At 41.7% G+C, this 24,852-nt stretch overlaps 1 protein-coding gene across 2 annotated transcripts in view; it reads right to left on the reverse strand.

Moving 5' to 3' along the window:
* Positions 1-2,956: 2,956 nt before the first annotated feature.
* Positions 2,957-24,852, reverse strand: part of LOC138617457 (guanine nucleotide-binding protein G(olf) subunit alpha) — a 45,131-nt gene continuing 23,235 nt past the window's right edge. For both annotated transcript variants that reach the window (XM_069692516.1, XM_069692517.1), the window contains exons 6-12: positions 9,137-9,191; positions 8,948-9,021; positions 7,483-7,541; positions 7,081-7,201; positions 6,378-6,508; positions 6,203-6,270; positions 2,957-3,724 (exon numbers count right to left, since the gene is read on the reverse strand). In XM_069692516.1, coding sequence (XP_069548617.1) covers positions 3,578-3,724; positions 6,203-6,270; positions 6,378-6,508; positions 7,081-7,201; positions 7,483-7,541; positions 8,948-9,021; positions 9,137-9,191 — 655 coding nt within the window. In that variant the 3' untranslated portion in view covers positions 2,957-3,577. The remainder of the gene's footprint in view (positions 3,725-6,202; positions 6,271-6,377; positions 6,509-7,080; positions 7,202-7,482; positions 7,542-8,947; positions 9,022-9,136; positions 9,192-24,852) is intronic.

Raw genomic sequence — 24,852 nt, forward strand, 5'->3', positions numbered from 1 at the left:
ATTATGGGCTAAATTTGGCACCATCATTCAAACATATTCCCTCATTATGTCCAAAATTGTAATGAATATTTGTTTTGCGGGTCATTTTGGTTGATTACGTCTCGTCTGTCACTCCTCCACCCAAAAATTACACCTTTATCATAAAATATCAACTTTCTATACTAATCGTAGACGGTATTATACAGTAATCTTTATATATTGTTTTTGCATGTATTAAAACTAATAGGATATTAACTTAAAAATGCCACCTAAGGCAAGCAGAATTTTGTTTTGTAACTACAGCAGCTCAGAAATCAAGTGTTTCTCTGAAGTGTTGTTTACACACAAACTTAACTTTTCAGAAACTAAAAGCACCCGTGAGCTCTTCGAATGTGAAAAATGACATTCTGACCCGTCAGTGAAGAAAACACAAATCTACGATGCCTCACTCGCCCGCGGACTCAATGTTGCGGCCGACTGAGACGCTTTTTAGTAACACGTGTGCTTTTTCTGCTCTGACGAGTCAAAAATATCTGTTTAATAGGAGAAATCCGCTCAGGAAAATATGTGATTAAAGTCCCACTTCATGGCACCTGAAAAGAGATCCCCCCCCCCCCCCAACAGTTGAGCTATTTTTCCCTCAGTATAATCCCTACTTTCTCTAAATCACTCTTAGTTTGTACAAACATTTGCAAAGTCACACGTTACCTCATTTTGCCTCGTTTGCAGCGGACATGTTGACTTCACAGTTGCCACAGAGCAAAACACACGGGTTACTTAAAGTCACATTAATAATGGCTGCGTTGCGTTCAAGTGTCCCAGGAAATCAAACCAACGCAGCTGAAAACAGAACTCAGCCGTCATTGGTTGCATCGTTAACACCTGAGCTTTTATACCCGTGAAAACTGGTCTGAGGTCTGATCAACCAATCAACGCCTGAGCTGGTGTGTCGGGCCTTTCAAATCTGGATAAAGAAACTGGATCATAATCATCAGGACATGAACATCTCTGCATCCTCACAAAAAAAAAAAAAAAAAAAAAAAAAACCTCTTTGTGCAACAAATCTGGACACAACTGGACACCAAGATGGAAATAAAGCAAAGTCCTCTAATGTGCCTCTTTATTTAAAGAAAATAAAAATGTCATTTAATCATCCTCCCAGGCCAAACAAGGTTTTTGCACCTCCAGTCAGTTCACTCTCTTTTGGGGATAGACGTGTACTGTAGCAGAAGAAAAAGGCTGATGCTGTTTGTACAAGGAGAAGAGCTTGTCTTGTTGGGTGCTGCTCACACATTCATAGTGCCTGTGCCATCGGGTATGGCTCCAAAGGACCAAAGAATTACTAATATTGCACGCTCTCATTTATTCATCTCCATTCTAAACATGCTTTCCTATGTGTGTATGTATACATATTTACCGTATACATACATAGGTATGTACACCTAGGCACACACATAATTAAACATGTATAATTGTACATATATATTTATATAGACCTATAAATTTACATGTACATACATTTATAAAATTTTACACACAACACGCACTTCGCCCTCACACACACACACACACACGCACGCACGCACGCACGCACACACACACACAATGCGTCTGTGAGTCTATGTTTGTTTTATGTACACATGCGCACAGGCACGCACATCAGTACAGACCTCAGACACACTTCATATCGAAAAAACGTTGGTTCCTATTAAAACAACACCAGGTTGCAATTTGGACACTTTCAATGGATTTCCAATGTTTGTTTAAAGCTGTGAAATTCAAAAAAAAAAAAAAAAAAAATGTTTTTTTTTTATAATAATAATAATAATAATAATAATAATAATATAATAAAAGGAGGAAAAAATAAAACAAAAAATAAAACAAAAAAGGCATGGCGCTGCAACATCTGGTCTTCACTGCAGGTAAGTGGTTAATTTGCATAATGTATACAGGTTTTTAGGATTTTTTCCCTATTTTTTATTTTTTACTAAACAGCATTTCCTTTTTTTTTTTTTTTTTATAAACCAGAAAAAACTAAACTCTACAGAGAAAGTCCCCTACCCGCAGTCTTTCGCTGCCGATAGAGTTTGACATCAAGCTGTACAGCGCAGTCGAAAACATACTTACATCTGAGCTCATTTACAGGTACAGCCATAATCAAGGCACAAAGATCTACAAGTAGATTTGTTTTTCTTTCAATTAAGTTGTACAAAATAATATTACATTTTACAGTCTGTACAGGATAATTCAACCTTGCACAGTGTACAAGTTAACAACAACAAAAAAACCGAAAAAAAAAATGAAAGAAGAAGAAAAAAAAACCAAAAAAAAAGGAACAATACATTTTTCTCTCCCGTCCCCCTCCCTCCCACCCTCCTCCCCTTCAGTATCTCTAAGCTAAAAGGATGGTTTGTGTGTGTGTGGTGGTGGTGGTGGTGGTGGGGTGGGGGCGGGGGGGCGAGGGCGGGGGGGGGGGGGGGGGGGGGGGGAAAGGACGCAGGTCCGAGTCCGTGGAGGCAGCAGGGCTAAGGTGCAGAGAGCTCAGTCCCTTTTCCTTCATGTAAAATCCGTCTTCATGTCGCCGTATCTTTTTAAATCTCTCGCTCCACACGTCTCTCGGCTGCTCGGTCCACCCTGCAGCTCGGCAAGCTAACATCGTGACAGGGTAATAAATATTGTGATGCTACATTGTGTGTATGCTTCCTCTGGAGAAAAACAAAACCAAACAACAACAACGACAAAAAAAAAAAAAAAAAAAAAAAAAGTCATTAAGGAACCTGATGCAAAGTGCATTTATCTCTTCATCCACTCGCTCCTCTCCCCCCCCCCCTCGGAGAGAAGAAGCAGGTAGGAGGGGGCAAAAAAAAAAAAAAAGAAGGGGGCAAAGGTCATGGTGGTGATGCCAGCTTTAACCAGCAGGTGACACACAAACATAAACACTCGCTCACATGGCATTCCTGCTTGTCTTCATCACACACACACACACACACACACACACACACACACACACACACACTGTGCCTCTACACTGAGGTCCTGTAGGTGTGTTTCATGTATCCACACCCACCAGTCCAGGTCCAATGACAAAGCCAAAAAAACAGAAGGACACCAAGGGGCAAAAAAATAAAATAAAATAAGGAGGTAGCCCAAGGCTTAGTGGAATGACAAAAAAAAAAAAAAAAAATCAAGGCATTCTCAAAAGGAAGGATTAAAAAAAGAAGAAAAAGAAGCGGCACGCAACAACTTTGTTCCCCAACCTTCCTTTTACATCGGCGAAGTGGGGATGAATCGGTCTCAGACAGAGACAGAAAAAAAAATAAAAATAAAGAAGTACAAAAAGCTAAGAAGTTAAAAAGAGGAAGAGGATTTGACACACTTCAGTAGTACTTCATAGTCCTCGACAGGAGGGGCGGTCGGAGGGGGGTGGTGGGGGGGGGGTCGTTGATGGTTTCTTTTTGGGGGGGTTGGGGGTGGAGGGCGAGGGGGTGAGGAGGAAGGGAGGAGGAGGAGGAGGAGGAGGAGGAGGAAGGGTTCGTCAAGGATGCAGAATGGTGGAGAAAAAAAAAAAACACAGAAGGCTGCCGGAGACGATCTCCCATCACAAGAGCTCGTACTGCCGCAGGTGCATTCTCTGGATGATGTCCCGGCAGTCGTTGAACACCCGCCGGATGTTCTCTGTGTCCACGGCGCAGGTGAAGTGGGGGTAGCAGTAGTGTCTGCCGTCGCCACTCGCAGTGCTGATCCGCTGTGGGGCGGGGGGGGGGGGAGAGGGAGGAAGGGGGAGAGGGGGAGAGAGAGACGAGACACGTCACATCAGCTGTTCGGGCCGACCGCAGAGAGCCGGTCCGAACTCCTCCGTCGGCCGTTCTCCACCCGGACGTTCCTTCGGCAGCGCCGCTCTCGTTCACTTTTCCTGCAGATTTCTCTTCCTTTTTTTTTTTTTTTTTTTTTTTTTTTTTAACGTTATTTTCACAATAAAAGCTCTTTGAATGTCGCCTGCACGTACGTAAAATCCAACACTTCCTGTTCCTGTAGCTTAAACTGCGGAGTCATCCGAGCCCTTCATTTACACAAAACATCTGGATCACATCTGCCCAGACTGAAGCTTCACATCGATCGCGGATATTAAAAATGTAATCGTACTCGTAAGATTATAATAAATGGTGGTTAGATAATTTGTAGCTGCACAAATGTTTGAAGTTTTTGTCCGTTGGTGTTTTTTGTCACGCTTGCTTGACACGTTCTTGTCTGATCTGCCGTCTCCTACTGCAGTAGAGATCTTGTGATGGGAGATCGTCTCCAGCAGCCTTCTGTGTTTTTAAAAAGGATCGAGGGTACAAACACACATTAAGCCTCATGGCTGATTTCCTTTGACCACAAAGGAAATCAGCCATGAGGTTTTAAACTTTTTAAAACTTTTATATGCGAAGTCTGTCAATTGTGAACAGCCTGTCACGTATCCGTGGATACATCCGTCCATCCGTTCGCGGCCATGTTGTTTTAGTGCTACAGTTCCTCCTAAAAGTACCTTTGAAAAGAGCAGCGACAAATGCAGTTGTAGTCTCAGGTATTTTCACCAGGAAACTGGAGACAATTTTGGCAAAAAAAAAATGTATGACATTCAAGTCTACTGTCATTACAAGGAAGTGAGTTCACTGATTGTTGAGTCTTAGAACAGCGAACACGACCACAAATGTAGTAACACCTGTCAGGAAGACGCCATAAAAAATTTAAAAAAAAAACACACATTAGGTTCATATTAGACAAAATGATCCCGATGTTGGTTGTTATTAAGATAAATAACTGGTGTCATTATGATTTAGATATAAAAGAAACATTAGGACACACTCAACAGAGCAAAGACAGAACTCTTCCTTTTCTTAACTGAAGGCTTTAGGTTACTGCTGCATTGCTAAAAGTGCTACAGATAAAGTAATAATGTGAATGTTAATGCTATTTGAGTGTAAAAGTTTGTTTGTGACCATTGAAACCGTATCAACACGTAGAAGCTGTGGTGGCAGTCGGCCAGTTCTCTAAATAAAAACCGAGCATTTTCAGTTCATTTTGGTTTCCCGTCATTACAATACAGTGACCCCTCGCTATAACGCGGTTCACCTTTCACGGTCTCGCTGCTTCACGGATTTGCATCGTGCATTGTGTTCTGCATTCTGATTGGCTGAACAGTCTCTCTGCTTCTTCTCTACCTGTTTGTCAATAACGTTGCGGTTTAATATGTACACGTACGTAAAACAGCTTGCCAAATTAAAAATAATCGATGGTGGCATGTCGGTTTATAAGAATCTTTTTGCCCAGAAGAAAAAAGAGCGACAACAACTACCGATAACTATGTTCTTCTCTCGAAAAACCACACCTGCACCGCCGGCTTTAGAAGAAAGAACCGCTGCAGAGCGGAGTCAGGATGCAGCGGCTCAATCAGAAGAGCAGTGAAATACACGAGTCACTATTTGTCCTCCTGTACTTTGTATTTGTTTTCATAATCATTTTTCATTTCCTCCCGTTCTAATCCAATGACTCGGTTCGCAGTGGGGCGGTGCCGATCTCAGCAATTTGAAGCCTTCAGTTCGTATTGATGATTAAAATTATTATTTTACAGTACAGTAGTTATTTATAAAAAAAAAACATTTATACAGTACTTTTATTTGTTAAACAAATGCTTGGGCTTGTAAAAAGGTTTTGTTCTTTGGTTTCAATGTATTATGGAGTATTTCATTGTATAATAATTGTAAAAAAAATAAAGGTTACTACTTCACGGATTTCGCCTATCACGGTTTCTATTTGGAACGTAACCCCCGCGAAAAACGAGGGTTCACTGTATTACAATTTTTTTTTTTTTTTAAACTCTGCCTGCCATGTTAAAGTAACAACAAACTCCTAAATGGTGACTCTATCCACTGAAGAGGCTCCACACAAAGCTATTTGTGTCAAAATAATGCAATTGTATGTAATTATTAAAAACATCACATTTCTATTCCAACCGCAGACGGCACCAATACCAGTGGTTAAGATGGTGCTGATCTGCAGACAGCTTGTCCTCATGAAGAGGTCTGCAGCAGCAGGAAGGGTTCAATCAGGTTCAAGGCAACATAATACAGGACACACAGCTTTCAGAGTTATGATTCAACAACATGACTCTATTCATGTTCGGACACTTATTCCTTTCATCTCTCTTCAAAACGGTCCAAACATACGTCTGTGCACTTACAAGAAACTCGTCTCGGATGAAGAACTTGGCTCTCGTCACTCTCGGGTCCTCACCGGGTTCAGGAATTGCTGAAACAACAACAGATTCCTCGTTAATACGGTAAGAGACAAAAAAAAAAAAAAAAAAAAAAAAAAACTCTTAAAAGTGTATTTGTAAATGAATGTCCCGGCCGTACCTTCATTTGGTATGGTGTAGCGAGCATATTCTGGGAAGTAGTCTTCAATTTTGGATTTTCCAGCTAATACTTTCTCAGCCAGCATGTCCTGCTTGTTCAGGAATAATATGACCGATATAGTGCGTAACCATCTGAAAGAAAAAAAAAAAAAACACGACAAACACCGTCAAAGGAGCTGCGTCAGCAACTTCCAGCAGGGTTTTCAGTTTTATCGTGATTATTGGCACTTTTCTGTTCTAAATTTTTCTTGACATTGATATTGTGCTACATGGTGAATTTGCACTGAAACTGAACTGAATTGTCGAGAGCATCAAAATGGACTAAATGATTTTCCCCAGATTTAATTGTTGCAATTTGTTACTTGATGGGAGTTTTGTCTTTAGGATTTTGGGTGTTGTTTGTTTATTTTCTTGCTCTAGCTTTTCCAAATTTTAAATTTTCATTTTTATTGAGTGTTTAGAAAAAGCTGGAATTGGCTCGTGCTTCTCGACCTCACGCCTCAAGCTTCTGCAGTTATGCTCGCAATTATAAGCGTTATCCTGACCGATAGTTAAAAAGGACAAAACAGAACGGCAACTAGACTAATGAGATACCTGATTTTCCATTTAAATGTTAACGGTAAAATGTGGGTTGGGTTAATATTGGACTCTAACTCGTGCAGTAGTAACCCAGAACATCTCTGCTTTCGGAGGTTCCAACTCACCTGTTGTTCCAAATACTGCGGAAGAGGTCCAGGGCTTCCCGTAGCCGGTTGGTGTTATTGTCTTCCCTTATTACCATGTTGTAGCTGCTGCTGGCCACCACAAAGATAATAGCAGTGACGTCTGGAAGGACAGGACAGGACAGGAGAGGGAACTACATCAGGGCGGCTCTCTGACAGCACACGCGTGTTAAAAGTATAAAATGAAAATGAGAGGTGAAGCGTTGCCGGAGCCGACACGAGACACCTGAAGTCGGACGCTGTGTGTGTGTGTGTGTGTGTGTGTGTGTGTGTGTGTGTGTGTGTGTGCGCGTGCGTGCGGAGGAGGAGAGTGTGCTGCCGGTCAGCGATGTACAGCGAGTTTATTTTGAAGGAAAACGGGAGGAGAAAGGCTCAAAGTCTCACCGTTAAAGCACTGGATCCATTTTCTCCTTTCATCTCTCTGGCCCCCAACATCAAACATGCTGTGGAGGAGAAAAAAATATATATACTGGGTCAGACTCAGGCACAACAACGCGCTCGCTGCCGCCCTCTAGTGGCCGAAGAGCTCACACCCCGAGTGGGACGGGACCGAGGGGCGTCAGGTACATATTGTACTGGACTCCTTTGGCCATATATCCATATAAAGATTTAATTCTTTAGTGAGTCACAGAAAATAAAAAAAAAAGGTTTTCTATCTTAAGCCACTTTGTGCTCCTGATCTCTGGTCTCCTAGATCTTGATGGGACAACTGTGGATGCATGAATAATCAATTAATGAGTAAATGGTATGAAGAATGGCATTATTTGTACAGTCGGTAGCTTGTGTGACCCAAGCTGGATGTTTGGAAGTCATCAAAGCTGAATAATGACAAATGCACACCCAAAGGGGAGTCATGACCCAGAGCTTTTTATCAATCATTCAGGATGATATAATGCAATACAAAGGCCCGTTTCACATGGTAGAATAAGACTTGTGTCTGCGACTGCGGAAATGGGTCATCGCATCTGACATCATCAAGGCAGTTACGAAACATTTACTCTAACCTTTATCAGCTGCTCTTATAACTGACAGTAAGTAACTTTCAACAGGCTCAGTAATCACAGTGGCCAACAACATGCGATTAATTTTGCCTTTCAGATGACGTGCTTCTCCACCTCAGCTTCCAGCGGCCGAGCGGGTTGGGGGGGGGGTTCAGCGGTTTTTTTTGGTTTTTTTCGGGGGGGTTTTCGGACACGTTGCCGTTTTCGGAAGAGCAAACTTATGACATTTCAGGCTCCTAACACGAGGCCAGGAGGTAAATATAGTCACCCAAGAGCGATTGTTAGTACAACACCGATGCAAAAAGGAGGCACTGTCAAATGTTTCTTGGAAGAAAAAAAAAAAAGAAAATTACTGGAAAATTGTACAATGTCTGGAGAGTCTTCTTTTGAGGTTTGGGTGACAAGTTTGGAAAACTAGAAAAAGAGCGTAATATCGGAAGCGGACGTGACATGACACTTCAAGGGACAGAATGAGCTGGAAGCATGTTAATCAAATTTATTTGCATGCAGTCTTTTATATATATATATATATATATATATATATATATATATATATTATCTCTAAAACAACCATTACAATTTTTTTTTCTAGGTCTGGAAAAATGTTTAATTTTTTTTAATTAACTATAAAATCAAAAGCTATAGAAAGAGATATTTCAGAGTATATTTTTTGGACGGGGGGGGGGGGTGTGGGGTGGTACACTATTTATGTGGTTTATTTATTTTAAGCTGTTAACAAGCTAGTTAGTTGCCAGAGGAGGCAGAAAATAAGGATAATCTATCACGATCAAGCCACAGATACATGGTACAGATGCGTCCCCACGACGCTGAGTTAAGTAGAAACTTACTGAAAGTTCACTTTGTCGACTTGGAACCTCGTCTCGAAAATCCCTGAAGTTAACACTCGGCAGCGTAGCAGGTCCTGTGAATCATGGACACGGGGAGAAATCCAGTTCAGGTAAAAAATTTAAAAAAAAAAGATGCAACAAGCAAAGTTTTGGAGGTGATTTACACACTTTAGGAATTAGAGAACTGACCTGGTCCGTTGGTGTGTAGTCGCTCTGTCTTACAGAGTCAATTCTGTCCAGGAAACTGCAACGAGACAAACAGAACAGAGTTAGTTTCCATAGTGAGGTCCAATCATTTCTATAGGCTGCGGAAAAAGCCAGCTATATACAAAAGAGAATATTACCACAGAGGAAAACTAGGTAATAAATGACATTTGTCTCCATAAATACTGATTCTACAATAAACACAACCAGATCATAAGCAGTTGATCTCACTGTCATGCTAAAGCAAAAGCAAAAGCAAACATTAACTGCAGCGCAGTCACCAATCTGATCAGCCACAAACTACGAATGTGCAACACCTCTGCAAAACAAGTACAAGTACAGTATGTAGATATTCATGTGAGCTACAGTGAATGCTGCAAGAGGCGGGCCGCCATGTCTGACTCCCTGTAGAGGCCTGGCAGGCTGGTGTTAAGGCGGCTGCTTGCCACAAGAGGGCAGGCCTGCTCAGTCTGGGCTATTTTGGTCTGTCTCTAGCCAGAGTGATTACATAAGGCGGTTATTGTGGAGGTTAGACAGCTTGCTGTTGCTGTCTCTTCACTACTGAGAGAGCATTTACAGCAGCAGCAGCAGCTGGGCCTCTCTGCAGCACAGCAGGCCGGCTCAGGACACCGAGGCTGGGGACACACGGTCACACGGGCCCCTGGATGATCTGGATCACACTGTGAAAAGGCCGGTCCACGGACCATATCACATATAGACTTTAAAAGAAAAAAGGCCCATAACTCCACTGCTGTGGAAATCACACTTTACAGTAAATAAAGGTACAAGGTACTTTATGATACATACATCTGACAAAATATGAAACTGCTTCTTTCAAGGTGTAGTGATTCTCTCAGAAACAGGGTTAGAAATTAACTAACTCAGGGACCCAAAGCAAAAATGCTCCTGAAAACACCAGCAGTACAAATATGTTTGCACAAAATGCAAATGTATTACACTTAAAAAGAGACCTAAATACCCTTAAAAGTCACATTAAGGAGGCAAAAACTGCTCTCTGTCAAAGACAGTTGATATGAACTGTTGATTCATAAAAATAAAAAAAAATACAAGTACTACAAGTATCTTGATTAAAGTATATGTACAAATACAAGCATTTGTTTAATTGTGTTACACATTTATTCAGCAAAGTGACAGACATTTGTTGGTTAAAGTTTTCTTTGGTACTATTGGTTGGAAATATTAAGACAATTGAACACAATACTTTGGATTTTAATCTATCTAATCACAATTACCCAAAGAAAAATAAAATGCTGTTAGCCTGTATTATTCCTAATTTAAGTCAGTACTGAAGGAGACTCGAGGTAACAGCCACACTATTGACCTGACAACAACATACAAACTACATTAGAATAGTACAGTGTATATATTACTATGAGATAAAGGCGGCCTGACGCACAGACGATCAGCACTCAGGGTTTCTGCTTTCAGTACGTTTCAGTCGTGGGGACGGCCGTCAGTTCATTTTCACTTCTGCCATAAAAGTAGCTCACCTCGCGCACACACCCAAGCTCGAATTAAATATCCGAGAATGAATGCTCTATTATGAACCATTAGATAACAGAGATGCTGCTCATGTGCTCTGACAACAATGTTTTCATCACACTGACTATTTCTGCCGCACAAAAGGAGAAGTGGGGCTATTTCTGAGAGAGCACTCGACTTTCTCGCACTAATTTCATGTACATGTACAGTAAACGCACCCACTGGGGCACCAGACGGAAGACAGTGCAGAGGTAAGGAGAAGGGTCATCGAATTCTGAGTATTCAAAATTCACGGCAACATCATTCAAGAAGAAACGCCGTGTTGAGTTTCATAACAAGAAAGAAATGTAATTCCTGTTTTTACTATATACACAGTTTTATTAATCTATTTAATATATTATCAACTACTTAATAAATTACTTGGCTTTAATAATGTCAACAAATGATGACAAACAGGTCGATCACACAGCACCACTGTGCCTGAAACGGCATCAGAAAATTGCGGGATCTCAAAATGTATCCTGAACATCAAACCTGCCCACAGACCCGAGACGCCGACAGTGGTCAGTAGTGGCTCTGCGGGGCAGATGCAGTGGTTTGCAACCCTTTTCTGCAATAGTGACCCCTCAAAAAGGAACTAAACATTATTTCACAAGACAGAAGCAAAGATTGGAGAAAAGTAAGAAATAATAGTAGGTGTTTTTTTTTCTGATCTCGTACTCAGGCTATTATCTCATTAACTCCCTTCCAAACATCCAGGGTGGGAACCACTGCCCTATCAGCAACTTATGAAGACAGATAACTCTTTGTGCTGACTATAGAGGGCAATAATGCATATAGACATGGTGGTGGTCTAAAAGGCAGCCAAACATAGATAAAACATGAAGAACGTTACAGTACCAGGTGTGTAAACAATGCAGGTTTCCAAAGATGTTTCATAAAGTAGAAAACACATTAAAAAAAATGTCTAAAAAGTTCATTAGATTCGGACTGAAACTAAAAAAAAAGATTCCATTTATCCAATTGGCTAGTCAGCTGATTTTTTTTTTTTTTTTTCAAAATTGACCTTTTCATCTATAAAATGTCAGAAAACATGTCCTAAAAAGTGATGCAATGAAATTGCTTGTTATGTCAGGCAAAATCTAAAGATATCTAGACTCACTTTCAGGTTCAAAAAACAAAAAACAGAAAAATCCCACATTAGAGGATTTTGGTCATTTTTGTTGGAAAATAAAATTATTGAGTGATCACTTAAATCACCAAAATAGTTCCAGCTTAAATTTCTCTCACCCGAATAATTGAGTTCAATTTCAGCTAAACAAACAAAAAGTGTGATTTTAAAACTCGTGGCATACAAATAAACTATTATCATACTCTTGAAATACAGAAAGAAAAAGGCAAAACCCGAGATGACCTGATGTGCTTCGGTGACTCGTCTGTGGAGTCCTACAACATGAAGCACATTCATCAAATCCCACAAATTAACTATCTATTTACCAATTAGTGATTTTCTGGAAACACAACCCGCAAACCCATTAAACTACACTGCATTTGACAGAGACACAACATACAGCTGAGTATCACACACAGACTCGTCTCCCCTGAGCAAAAACATATTCACACACAAAAACAGACAAAAACCTATAAAAAAAAAAAAAAACCACAAAAACACCTCCAGCTTTTGCCCCAAACACTGCAACAATATGGGAGTATTTTTAGTCAGCCTTCTTTGCAGAAACCTAGCTAGGTTATAATTACTGAGAGCTTTGTGACTGCCATATGACAGAAGTTCTATTGGTAGAGCACTGGAGATCCAAATATAGTCTCCGTACCAAGCAAGGAAAAAAAAAATAATAAAATAAAGACAAGGGTCCTGGATCCAGGAAAATTGCAGAAAAAGATAACATTGATTACCAAGTGGCCGTCTTCATAATGCCTTATCAAAAGGTTTGGGTGCAGTTTTCAGAGACTGTACGGCTGTTCTGGTAGAGCGCCACAAATAGACGAGCTGCGTTTAAGGTCCAGGGAAATCTGTGGTTTGTGCCGCTTTCTTCAATTTCCTCCCCAGAACTATTCTGCGTTGGCATCGGACGTCGTTTCGTGTGATGTGGTCACTTTGTCGAAAGTGTGGGATCACAAGCCACCAGTCTTCCACTTTGTTTTTAGCATTTGTGTACAGTACGTACGAGGCAACGTGTACTTTGGTATTCATAATTTTTTTTTTACTATTTTTAAAAATCTGCTCACAACTATCAAACCACATTACGTGAGCTGTAATTTCTCATTTATTTCTTTCATCCTCGCACAGTGACCCCCTCTTATAAAAGAGGCCTTTTGCTGTTGCATGACAGTTTGTTCTGAATTGGCAGGTTCATAAATAAAAAATAAAAATAAAAAATAAAAAAAATCACTACTATCTTGTCTATAACAGGCCTTCTCTTTCTGTCTTCGGGGTTGGGTTGGCTCTTGTATTTAGCTTAAACACACTGTACTCGTCCTGCGGGCCAGTCTGTGTTGCTATGTATAGGTTTTGTTATGGACAGTATCACTTGACTTGGCCTGGTCTTGCTGTATTTGCTTCATCTTTCCATAAAACACAGACACAAGCATGAACACACACACACAGGGCAATATGAGGGACAGTTGATGCTGGGCCTCGGGCCTCAGCCCCCACATGGTCCGGGTCACATGGTGCTGCCCACTGAGCAGAAAAAGGGGGCAGAGGGAAGATGATGTTGGTGGTGGTGGTGGTGGTGGAGGGTATTAAAACGCTTCATACCGGAGGAACATGGGTCACCCAGCTCCACGTCGTCTTCCTCCAGAACTACAGCACCGGAACAAGCTCTGGTACCATTACGTTGCCTTCAAAGAGCCACGACACCGAAATAAACAAAGACACCTAAATACAAATAGCGCTACAAACGCATTATCCGGAGAAGAACTGAACCAAACAGTCACAATTTAGCTCAAAAATTCAAATTTGCGCCAAGACAAATTGTATGTATCAAAAGTGCACATGTGCAGAAAAACAAAGAGCCACTTAAACACGTCGAAAGGCTGTAAGAAGTAGCGATACCACAGGAATAACAGCTGGGGGAAAAAAGTTCACGCCAACGACTGCAAACCTTCAGACCAATCAGCAGCACTGAGCCTCATGTGCTCATTTGATAATTGGGTTGACTTTTTACAAATAGCGGACCATCTTTAATTAGCAGTGCAGAGGATCCGATCAATAGTTTCCATATTTTGAGCCGCTCAGGCCAGCATAATGGACTTTCACTTTAGTCTCCAACCAAACTGGTGACAGCGCTGTAAAACTCACTGCTGGACACGGCAGCAGCAGCATCACTCTGTTTATAGATATTAAGCTTTTATTTCAAATGTTTATAGGTGGGAATACTTTCTCTGTGTTCCATATTTGCTGCTGCTGAGCTGTATTTCAAGCGGTCGAGATCAAGGGAACAATTTCAGGGAATATTCTGTGACATATATTTAAAATAAAAAGGAGAACAGATGGAGTATAAGCAGAAATATTTACTACGGCTAAAATAAAATGGAATAAAAAGTCAACGAAGGTACTTCAAACTTCAAGACTTGCAGAAACAACAAGTCCGTACAGAGCACACTATCTGTCACAGCCAAGACTGCTTATTACTAAAAATAGCAGAAATTAAATACATTTTAAAAACAAATCAACATTAGTAACTATTTTGAATTGTGTATTTATGGATGCAACTAACATGTAGTTTCATTATTAATAAATAGTCTGATAATTTTGCCACATCATGATTTAGGGTAGAAAATGTTTAAAAAAAAAAACATATTTTATAATCTCCCAGAACACAAGATTACTTATGCATAGTTTTACTTTTGTCTGACTAACAGTAAAAAAAAATTTACAAAAAATTTACAAAAAAAAAAAAAAAGACAAAATCTCAAATCTAAAAAAAAACAAACAGACATGAGCAGCAGATTTTGATGTTAGAGGGTTGAAATAATGTTCGGTGATGTAATTCGCTTGATAAATGACTATAACGGGTAGTTGATTGTCTTTTTTATATAAATCGCTTCAGCTCTGCTCAGCTCATTCCTAAAAGTCGAATCTGTAATCTAGTACATAGTATATTGTAATCTAATTGTTTAACTTGAGAACTCTCCCTTCACGCTTCATCCGTCTCCTCTTACAAAACACACCCAGTATCCTAACAAAACCGGCAGCACTACGCAGCCCATCGCATAACACGGACTGTCAGATGTATTGAGCTGGTACAGCACACAGAGCCACGTGCAGCGGGACACAGTGAAGGTGGAGCTCTGTGCAGCATCCTGGTCACCTGGTGGAAAGATCTGAGCCCGGGGTTCAACTCCATCCATCCAAACAGGAACACTGCGCAGTTCGGGAGATGGATCTGAAACTCGACAAATCCATCAACGGCTCAGTGGGTACTTCCTAAATATAGGAGCAAGAACGGAGACACTCCTGAAAGTCAAACCAAATCTTGTGTAAACAAAAGTGCCTGCTTTATCTCAAGGCCGCCAATTCGCCTTCCAGGGCCCGCATCAAGTCGTGGTTTTGAAAGGTGTTGTATAAAAATGTAAAATACATTGTAGTGCCCTTTTGTCTCTGCTCAGTGTCTACGTGGACCGTTACAATACTTTCCGTTTAAAATAGACTCATCCCTCCGAAAAATTGGGAGCTCCAGCAGGCCTGAACCGTGTCCCATGTGGAGCTCCCAAATCCAGTTCTCACTGTGAAATCGACTTATGTTTTTTTTTTTCTAAATACAGTAATATTGAAGCCCAACGTCGATACGCTATCTGTCAGCTGCTGAATTAGTCTGCGCCAAAAATAGAAAAGCATGTAAAAATAGTCTAATCAACAATATCGAGCAGGTTTCAGTTCCCTCGCCTGTAAACAACAGCAACCCTCCATGTCAAATTAGTTGTTCCGCTCGCAAGTCAACCGGTGACCCAGTGAAAATGAGCTTTTCCTCTTTTCCCCTAATCAAAAGTCAATAACCAATGACTAATATCAGACAGGGGAATCTACAGTATCGGAGCAGGTTTCATAAGCCTGAGCTAAGCTGTAAATGCTGAATCACCTGAAATCAGCCATATAACTACACAGGAGGAAAGACAGTCCACTAGACGAGTTCATTGGCTTTTTTTAGTTGTTGTTGTTGTTGTTGTTATTCTTAAGATGTTAAACATGCAGCTTCTCAGGATGGAACCGGAACTCGAGCTGCTCACAGGCCTCTCTTGAGTGTTGCTGTTTGCGTAGTTCCCAAACTGTCCTCCGGGTGGCATCCCTTCGCTCCTGCTGCACACAGCCTCTTTTCCACACTGACCCTGCCTGGTTTTAGCAGCTGGGTTCCCATGGCAACCTCAGTCGGTCCATACCACTCCTCTCTCTCCCTCAGTCTCTCCCTCTCCCTCCCTCTCTCTCTCCCCCTCTGTCTCCCTCCCTCTCTCTCCCTATCCCCCTGTCTCTTCCTAAGCCAGGCTGCACTTGTATCCTCCCATTCCCAGACTCTCCCATACATCAACACAAAGCAGAACCATGCTCTGTGCTAGCTTTCTGCACTGTATGTGTCACTTTATGTGTGTGTGTGTGCGCGTGTTTGGTGGGAGGGCAAAGCAAATTTAGGCTTATGAAGACAGATTATTTCAGAGGGCCACTGTCTCAAGCACAAAACTAAAAATAAGTCCCGTTTTCAGTAAAGAGGAGGAATGTAAGGTAGCATGTGAAGAGAGAGAGAGACAAAGTCGCTGACTTCCGACACAACCTGATGGACATTGGTGTCAGCTGTGAATGAGGAGTTAAACAGCTGAACTGTGGGGATAACCAATGAGGATGTTAGGAGTTACGAGGAGGGGGCGCAACACAACCCAACTACCAAAATCAAACCCTTAAAACGTCCGAAAACACACCGGGATGTAGATATTCTACCAAAGTGGTTTCTTCCAAGCAGATCCAAGGAAATGGAAGTGAAGTGATTTGATGTGTTGCTGATTAGTGGGATATCTGCAGAGTAATGAGTGTCCAGTCTCCAGTCCAGTCGCTTTGAAGGAACGGGTGCCAACAGGGTCAGAGGGCCCACACCAGTACTGCAGATTATTCTAGTAGTTCCAGGGAAAAATAAAACTATTCTCAGTCAATATGCTCTAAAGAGCTGAAAATTAGGTCCTCAACTGATAAAAACCCACTGATTTACCACATTTAACTTCAACACAGCACAAAGACAGGTTAAATCTAAAGTCAAATACATCCAAATATTCTGGTTTTGTTTAAACTAAACTTTACATTTGAAATGTTTACATTTAATTCAGCATTGTCAAACTCAGTTAAGTTTATATATATATATATATACACAGCTTCAAGTTATTCATAAAAGTAATGACATCTAGTTGCCCGTTTGGTCTGACCAACATCCAAAATATATTTAGTCTACAATCACAAACAAAAGCACCAAATCCACACAATTTAGAAAATGGAAAGAAAACAAAAACTATTTGTCTGTCAACATAGTTTCTAATACATTTTCTGTCAATTCACGAATCAATTGTTTAACTTGTATCAGCTTTCTATTCCAGTGTTGACTCACCAGCAGACAAATGAATAAGTATTACATACATGTAAGTGCATTTTGCCTTCATTTAACACATTCGGGTGTGGACTGGAATTACATTTCTGCTTAAATATTGCTTTAGAGGACAGTTTCCCTCTGAAAAACCAAGATGGATAAAGACGGAGGAGGAGCCTGGCAGAGCAGAGACTGAGATGGAGGACCTGTATACTTGGTGACTGTAGGTATAAGGAAACTCTAAAATCCCAGGTGAAAATTTACTACAATGGTAAATCCTGCAACCAAAACTGTCAAATGTTTACTTAAGTTAGACCTCCAAGCTAGCTCCGTCCACTTTCTGAAATATCCAAAGGCTCAAACTGTTAACAAACCACCACAACAACAAAAATATAAAAGCTTTCTATAAATAGCTTTGTGCCCCCCTCTGGCCACATTCCTCAGGAGGTGAAAGTTGAAGTTTGTTTGACTAGTGGCTAAGGTGGTGGGAGACCTTTTGCCTGGGTGTGGCTGGACACCCACTAACCCTCTAGCCTCACTGCTGGCTACAAAACCTGAGCTAGAGCACACAGCCGGGCCAAACTTTGAGCAGGCTCTGAGGGTTTGAAGCCCCCATGTGATGCAAAACATGCTAATGTCAATGCTAAACACACTTCACACTTGGTCATGTGCTCTTTGATGGATTTTGCATGGCTCCCAGTCTGCTGTTGCTCGCTCTGCTAGGCCTCCTCGGCAGCAGCAACAGGGAGAGTGTGTGGAGCTGGGAGCCCCTGTCATGATTAGACAGCAAAATGTCTCCTTGCCTGTCAAACCCCGCTTTGATCAATTCAGCCCACCCCCACCCCCTCCCCAGTCTGTCTGTCTGTAGCAGTGGAAGAAATGGTTGTGTGTGTGTGTGTGTGTGTGTGTGTGTGTGTGTGTGTGTGTGTGTGTGTGTGTGTGTGTGTGTGTGTGTGTGTGTGTGTGTGTGTGTGTGTGTGTGTGTGTGGAGTAAGGGTGGGTGGGGGGAGGAGGGAGGAGGGGAGGGAGGACAGAGTGAGCAGGAAAGCATATGGGTGCATTCATACACTCCCAATGATTTGTTTTATGTCAGGGCATTAAGAGAAGAGAAGGTATGGCCAGCAGTCTCTCTCTCTCTCTCTCTCTCTCACACACACACACACACACACACACACACACACACACACACACACACACACACACACACACACACACACACACACACACACACACACACAAAACCAACACAGAGGCGTTTTGTGTCTCACCTTCTGCTACTGACCTTCCCTTTGTTTACAGCGCATTGCCGGGATACTCCCTTTGATTCGGCTGTGCACACGTGACCCTAGCCAGTTTCTGCTCTGCAGTGCTGCTGCTAAAAATAGCCTCAGCTTGCCCTGGCTCCACAGCTAGTTTACATAAGCTCTAAGGGGGGTGGGGGGTGGAAGGGGAGGGGGAGAAAAGGGAGCAACTGAGGGGTGGAGGAGAGGGGGGGGTCTCAGTGAAGAGAGAGAGGGGGGGGGCGGATGGGGGGGGGGTAATGGGGGGAGGGTGGAGGAGGCAGGGGTCTATGGACCACCATTCCACAATCTCTGAGCAGGGAACCTGCAGCTCCACTGCTGTCCTCCAGCAGACTGTGCCTTTACACTCCTGGTCAACAGCAGGGTGTGTGTGTGTGTGTGTGTGTGTGTGTGTGTGTGTGTGTGTGTGTGTGTGTGTGTGTGTGTGTGTGTGTGTGTGTAAGAGCAAGAGAGAGAGAGGGCAAGAGAGAGCAAGAGAGAGTGGTCTGGGTGTGTGTGTGTGTGTGTGTGTGTGTGTGTGTGTGTGTGTGTGTGTGTGTGTGTGTGTGTGTGTGTGTGTGTGTGTGTGTGTGTGTGTGTGTGCACGGTCAGCACATGGGTAACAGACTCACAGATATCCGCCATTCACCAGCCTGGCTGTGTGTGTGTGTGTCTCTGTCTGTCCTTTAAAATGGACGCACATTTTAACCCAAAAATAAAAATCTATTTATAGCTACAATCCCCCTTCTTTAAGTGGAACATAAATTCTCTTTTTTTCTCTCTCTCTCTCTTTGCAGCAGGGTTCATAGGAAACACCAAATGGACAAAACTAACAATTAACACAGACCTACAAACAATCTAAGCATGGCACAAATAACAGGAAGGGATCTACTGTACATCATGAAGGACAGTAGACTGGCATGTTCGACTCAAAGCTGCAGTCGAGCAGCACGCTTGTTCTCCTGTGATTCGCTTGTTCTCCTGTGATTCGACTCTTGGCTAAACTAAACCGAAGCTGTCAGAGCCTCTAGTCTCTAGAAACAAAATAAAAACACACGGGCAGTGGAGCTAATCTTGTGACATGTAGCATGCAATGCTGGGCAAGCTTTAGGCTCTCTTAAGTGTTCTCAAATGCCCGGACAAGGTTGAGCATTTTCAGGCCTCGACAGACATCTTCAGCTTCCATAGTACTTAAAAAAATATATAAATAAAAATTAAAATAAAAATTAAATAAATAACACACAAAATAATTAATAATGTAATAATAACAACAACAACAACAACAACAAAAATGTAACCTAATGGACAGAAAAACAGTTACAGAAGCAGTGAATCTCAGGCATACAAGTGATGCCTTGACTGAAAAGGGACACACACACACACACACACACACACACACACACACACACACACACACACACACACACACACACACTTTGGAAGAGGCTTGGCATGTGTTCTCATGTGCTCTTCAACATCCTCTCTGCTATGGCTTTCTGGCCTCAAGAGAGGACTGAACAGATAGACAGAGAGAGAAAGAAAGAGAGAGGGAGGGAGAGGGAGAGAGGGATAGTGAGTGGTGGTGGTGGTTGGGGGGGAGAGAGGGGTGGAGGCGTTTGAGTCCCACAGGGGGCTCTAACAACCTTAAGGACAGTGGTTTGTGTAGATGGAGTCCCATTGAGTTTCCAGTAGATCAGATTCTCCAGTTCAGCTTAAAACCACTCCTTTTTCCTCAGAAATCACACACACACACACACACACACACACACACACACACACACACACACACACACACACACACACACACACACACACACACACACACACACACACACACACACACACACACACACACACACACACACTTCCATAGTGCCCCCTTTGATTATTCCTCAGTCAGCTGACAGCAGGGTCATCTGATTTTAAAAAAGCGACACAAAGGTTTTTGTTAATCTGGATTAAAGCCTTTTATGAAGAAAGTATTTAGCTTGTATTATTAGTGAAGTTATAATTTAAAATTGTGCTACAGTAAACACCATTTATTATCTTGTTAAAAGGCGAAAAATAAGTGGCCAAATTTACTAGAAAATAAAATAGAACAGACTCAATAAACTTAGCTGAAACTTTTTAGGAACTTTTCTAAATGAAAATAATTTTTCTAAATAACAATTTTTGCTGTTTCAGAAGCAGTTTTGAGGGTTGAATCTGAAATAAAGATACACGTTTACTTCCAACTTTGACGATGTGTTTATATTGTTGTTCTTTGTTGTAGTTAGTTGCTGCCGTTAGGTTTGTGTTTCAGTTTTTACGACAAGGGTTTGTGATCCAAAAATCACACAAAATCTTACTTTTTAACCAAAACGCACCTCTTCTTCATTCATTTCTTTGTCTACTCCCCACTCGACCTGCTTATCGGTGCCTTTCTAGCTTTTAGTAAAAGAAACATGACATGGAGTCCTCTGAGTCAGACACAGATCAGTAATGCAAATTTTGTTTGAAACTGTGAGAAAGAGATTATCCATAAAGTCCCAGTGTCATTCTATTCAAATGATGCAGAAATGAATGTAGGGAATTTTCCAACTATGCGAGCCCCTAAACTGTACAGAACAATGCCGTCCATGAAGGTTTAACAAAAGTTTTGAGGGAGATAAACATCCCAGCAGAAAATCCAATTTCTTAGGTGTTAAAAATAACCAATCGGAAAAAAAAGTTATTATAGTGAAATATAAACAAACAGATCAGTTCAGCCATGTAAGAAACACCCAGAGCTCAGAGACAGTCACATCCGTTGGTAAAAAATTGGTGTACATCAAAATCAGCCAAAATATTCAGATTCGAAGCAACTTATTGGTGACACAAAAAAGAAGCAGTGACATGCAGCCAGTGTATAAATATCGCTCTCTCAGGCTCTTCCGTGAACAGAAGAAGCTCCTTATTGAGGAGAGCCACTGTTTGTGAAGCGTAGCCCCTCTGTTTCTGTAGGCCCTTCAGGGGCCGGGGCTGGCTGACAATGCAGACCATTCTTAGCACTTTACTGCCCCAGATGACTGTGTCAGTGGCCCCCAGGCTGGTGACAGAGTCCCGTGACCAGCACTACACCCCAGCCCCAACCCCTGCCGCAGCCTAGGCCGAGAACAGGACCCACCCTTCAGACATAGCCGTCCACAGTCCAGCCCCACGGTCTGCAGGACTCTGGAGACACAGCTGAAGACCTGTCCCGTCCCGGCCCGAGCCTCTCCAGCCCCGCGCCATCTTCACAGCACTGCAGCCTAATGCTCCTCACACGTACCACGCACGAACTGCCTCCATCTTGTTAAGATGAAGTGTACATAGTTGCTATTCATGGCTTAAAGTCAAGAACAACAGATGGAGGATGTTTTGAAGAGTTTATTCAGTTTATTTAATAAAAAAAAAACTGAAATGTAACTTTATCATTTGTAAGATAATTAAAGTAATTTTCTTCCCCTGACTAGAGGGGTGAGTATAGGTGTCCTTACAGCCTTTATTTTAGCAGCGGCAAGATCAGTTCATCAATCAATAGAAAATGAACTCGCAAAGTTTTTGATGACTGATTATTCGTCCCTTTCAAAATGAATCTCAAAATATTTTCTTTCCTTCTACAGTGTGAGGATCTGGAACTTTGTTTTCTGTTTTGCATCATCGTGAATATTTTTAGGTGTTGGACTGTTGGTCAGATAAAACAAGACATTAAACAACATCACTTTCAGCTTTGAGAAACGTTGATGGACAAAGCAATGACTTAACAATGTGTCTGTAAATTGAGAAAATGATCTGCAGGTTAATCAATAATGACTAATAATGTGTTGTGAATTTATTGTAAATTTGACATTACAGGTTTCTGACATTAGATCTTTTTTTTTTTTTTTTAAATCTATAGAATGATCACTAAAAACAACTTTATAACAGGCTATAAGCACTGACATCCAAAAAGTTCAAAGTCTTTACATGTGAAAAAGTTGTTACTAGTTCAGTTCCAGCAGACGTGAGGTTGTGATTAACATCTCCACAACTATCTGATAATTGTCTCTAAAGATGGGATTTGTCCATTAATAACCGTAGATGGCTTTAATTTAGGGAAATACAGTAATATCAAGACACATAGGAACAGAAGTAGAGGTAAGATTTGGATGAGGCAGATCTAGCTACTACTAACAATTACTTTTGTCGCTTTGGTCTTTAAAATGCCATAATATAATGACAATATGTACATTTCCCAAAAACATAATGATTTCCAACCCTCACATTAAAGAAAGAAAAGTATCAAATCTGTCCTACTGAAACGCTAGAGCGACAGAAAGTTTTAGACTATTGAAATTAGTTGATGATGAAAATAGTATCAGATTCATTTTCTCTGAATCAACTTGAAATAATTGTTCGAGTTATAAATGGCAAAGTGTAAATATGATATATAATCAAAATGGCTAAAGTATGGCAATCTTTGAAATGTCCTTATTATATAGCAGCATATCTAGGGATTTTTTTTTACAGCTATCAGACTCGAGAATCTGACATGAAGCCGACAAACGAAACTCCAGCGTCACTTATTTCATGCTGACGAACACTGAGGCACATTTAGGAGCTACAACGACCACAAAAAGCCTGGTGTCAAATCATCTCTGGACACAAAGTGACTAGATGACAGATGCTGTTGTTTGCCTGTCCCTGTGTGTTCAGGGTGCATCAGTTATAGTAATACAAAATAGGAATTACCAAAGCCTACAGCGTATAACTCGAACTCCATCATGCTCCTGTACCTAAACCCAACATCAACTCCACCTCCGTCCCAGGCCTCGTTCTCATTGCAGGAATAAACCCCAGCTGCATCGCTCGGCTGTTTCACAGCCTCATTTCTTCAGTAACGCTCCCTGACTCCGGCGCCATCACCATCCAGGGCAGCTCTCCTCTGTGCCCAGTCCCTGCTGCTGCAGCCTGGCATCCCACCGCCATCCCCGAACACACACGCGCACGCGCGCGCGCGCGCACACACACACACACACACACACACACACACACACACACACACACACACACACACACACGAGAGAGCTTCGTACCACCATCTAACACGGGGTAACCATCACCCAAGTACAGCTAGATACACTGTACCTTGACATATTCACATTAATTGTGTCATATTTGCTGCAGGGACAGTTAAAAAAAAAAAAAAAACCTTCACCAGAGAGGTAAAAATGTAAAAGCGAGAGGCCCAGGAGTTCAGATATGCATGTGAAAAAGTGTTTGATTTTGCCGTTGACACATTCAAGGCATTGCAATGGAACCAGCTTTCCGCAGCTGAAAATAGCTCATAATCAATCAACTGGCAGACACATATCTGTGCTCTTAAAATGTATAAATGTGCAATGCAGAGGGCGGATCAATGGGTGACAGGATTCCAAAAGCATCGATATGGACATGCTCTTTGGCATAACAAGCGCTCGCCATCGGCCACCGTGCTTATTTCCTGTGCCTCTGTCCAATGGGCCGTCCGGCGTTATAGGCCTGCTGGAAAAAATATCTGCCAGTGGACCAAGGTCTGTGAAGGACAACACCAGATGAAATGGCAGAAGTATATCCTCTGCTTCCACAGAATTTGAATATGACATATAGCTATAATCGAAAGCTTTTTGTGGTTTTTACGACAATCTATCTACTGTGTTTGACTGCTTGCATGTAAGGTTGCTGCCTGCCAATCTGTTCCACCCACAAGCAGCTACATGTAGGCCAACTTCCTCTTTAATTTACTCTCAGAGAGACTGAAAGCACTCCTCTATCACATTCATGATCTAAGATCACAAACGACACAAAAACACAAATCAGTGGACGTTCGATACGGAAAAAACAACAAAAAAGAGAGAGCAGGTGTGGAGAGCAATAGTAAAAAGATGAAATGAAAGCTTTCTGGCCTGAGTATAGGATTATACGAGGCTAAAAGTAGCTAGCATTGACGAGGAACAAGGCACATACTATCAGACAGACCCTCATAGTCAAAAATACCGTCGCTGCACTGCACAGGAATAGCCAAAACAACACAAGAGACGTTCGCCAAACAACATTAATATCAAAATACCAAACATGTGCTTGAATACAGCCTGTGTCCAATACAATGACCTTCACTCCCTTCCTTTCAACCCAGTTGGCTGCTGAAGCCGTCTACCAGTGTTTCACTACTTCCAGGATAGTGACTGAGAACAGTTAGTGCAGTTAAGTGGTCATAACAACAATAGGTGTGTGTGTGTGTGTGTGTGTGTGTGTGTGTGTGTGTGTGTGTGTGTGTGTGTGTGTGTGTGTGTGTGTGTGTGTGTGTGTGTGTGTG

The sequence above is a fragment of the Brachyistius frenatus genome, unplaced genomic scaffold (assembly GCF_029030835.1).
Source record: "Brachyistius frenatus isolate BFR_SWC_R1_liver_20210118 unplaced genomic scaffold, ASM2903083v1 Contig_12, whole genome shotgun sequence".
NCBI lineage: Eukaryota > Metazoa > Chordata > Actinopteri > Embiotocidae > Brachyistius > Brachyistius frenatus.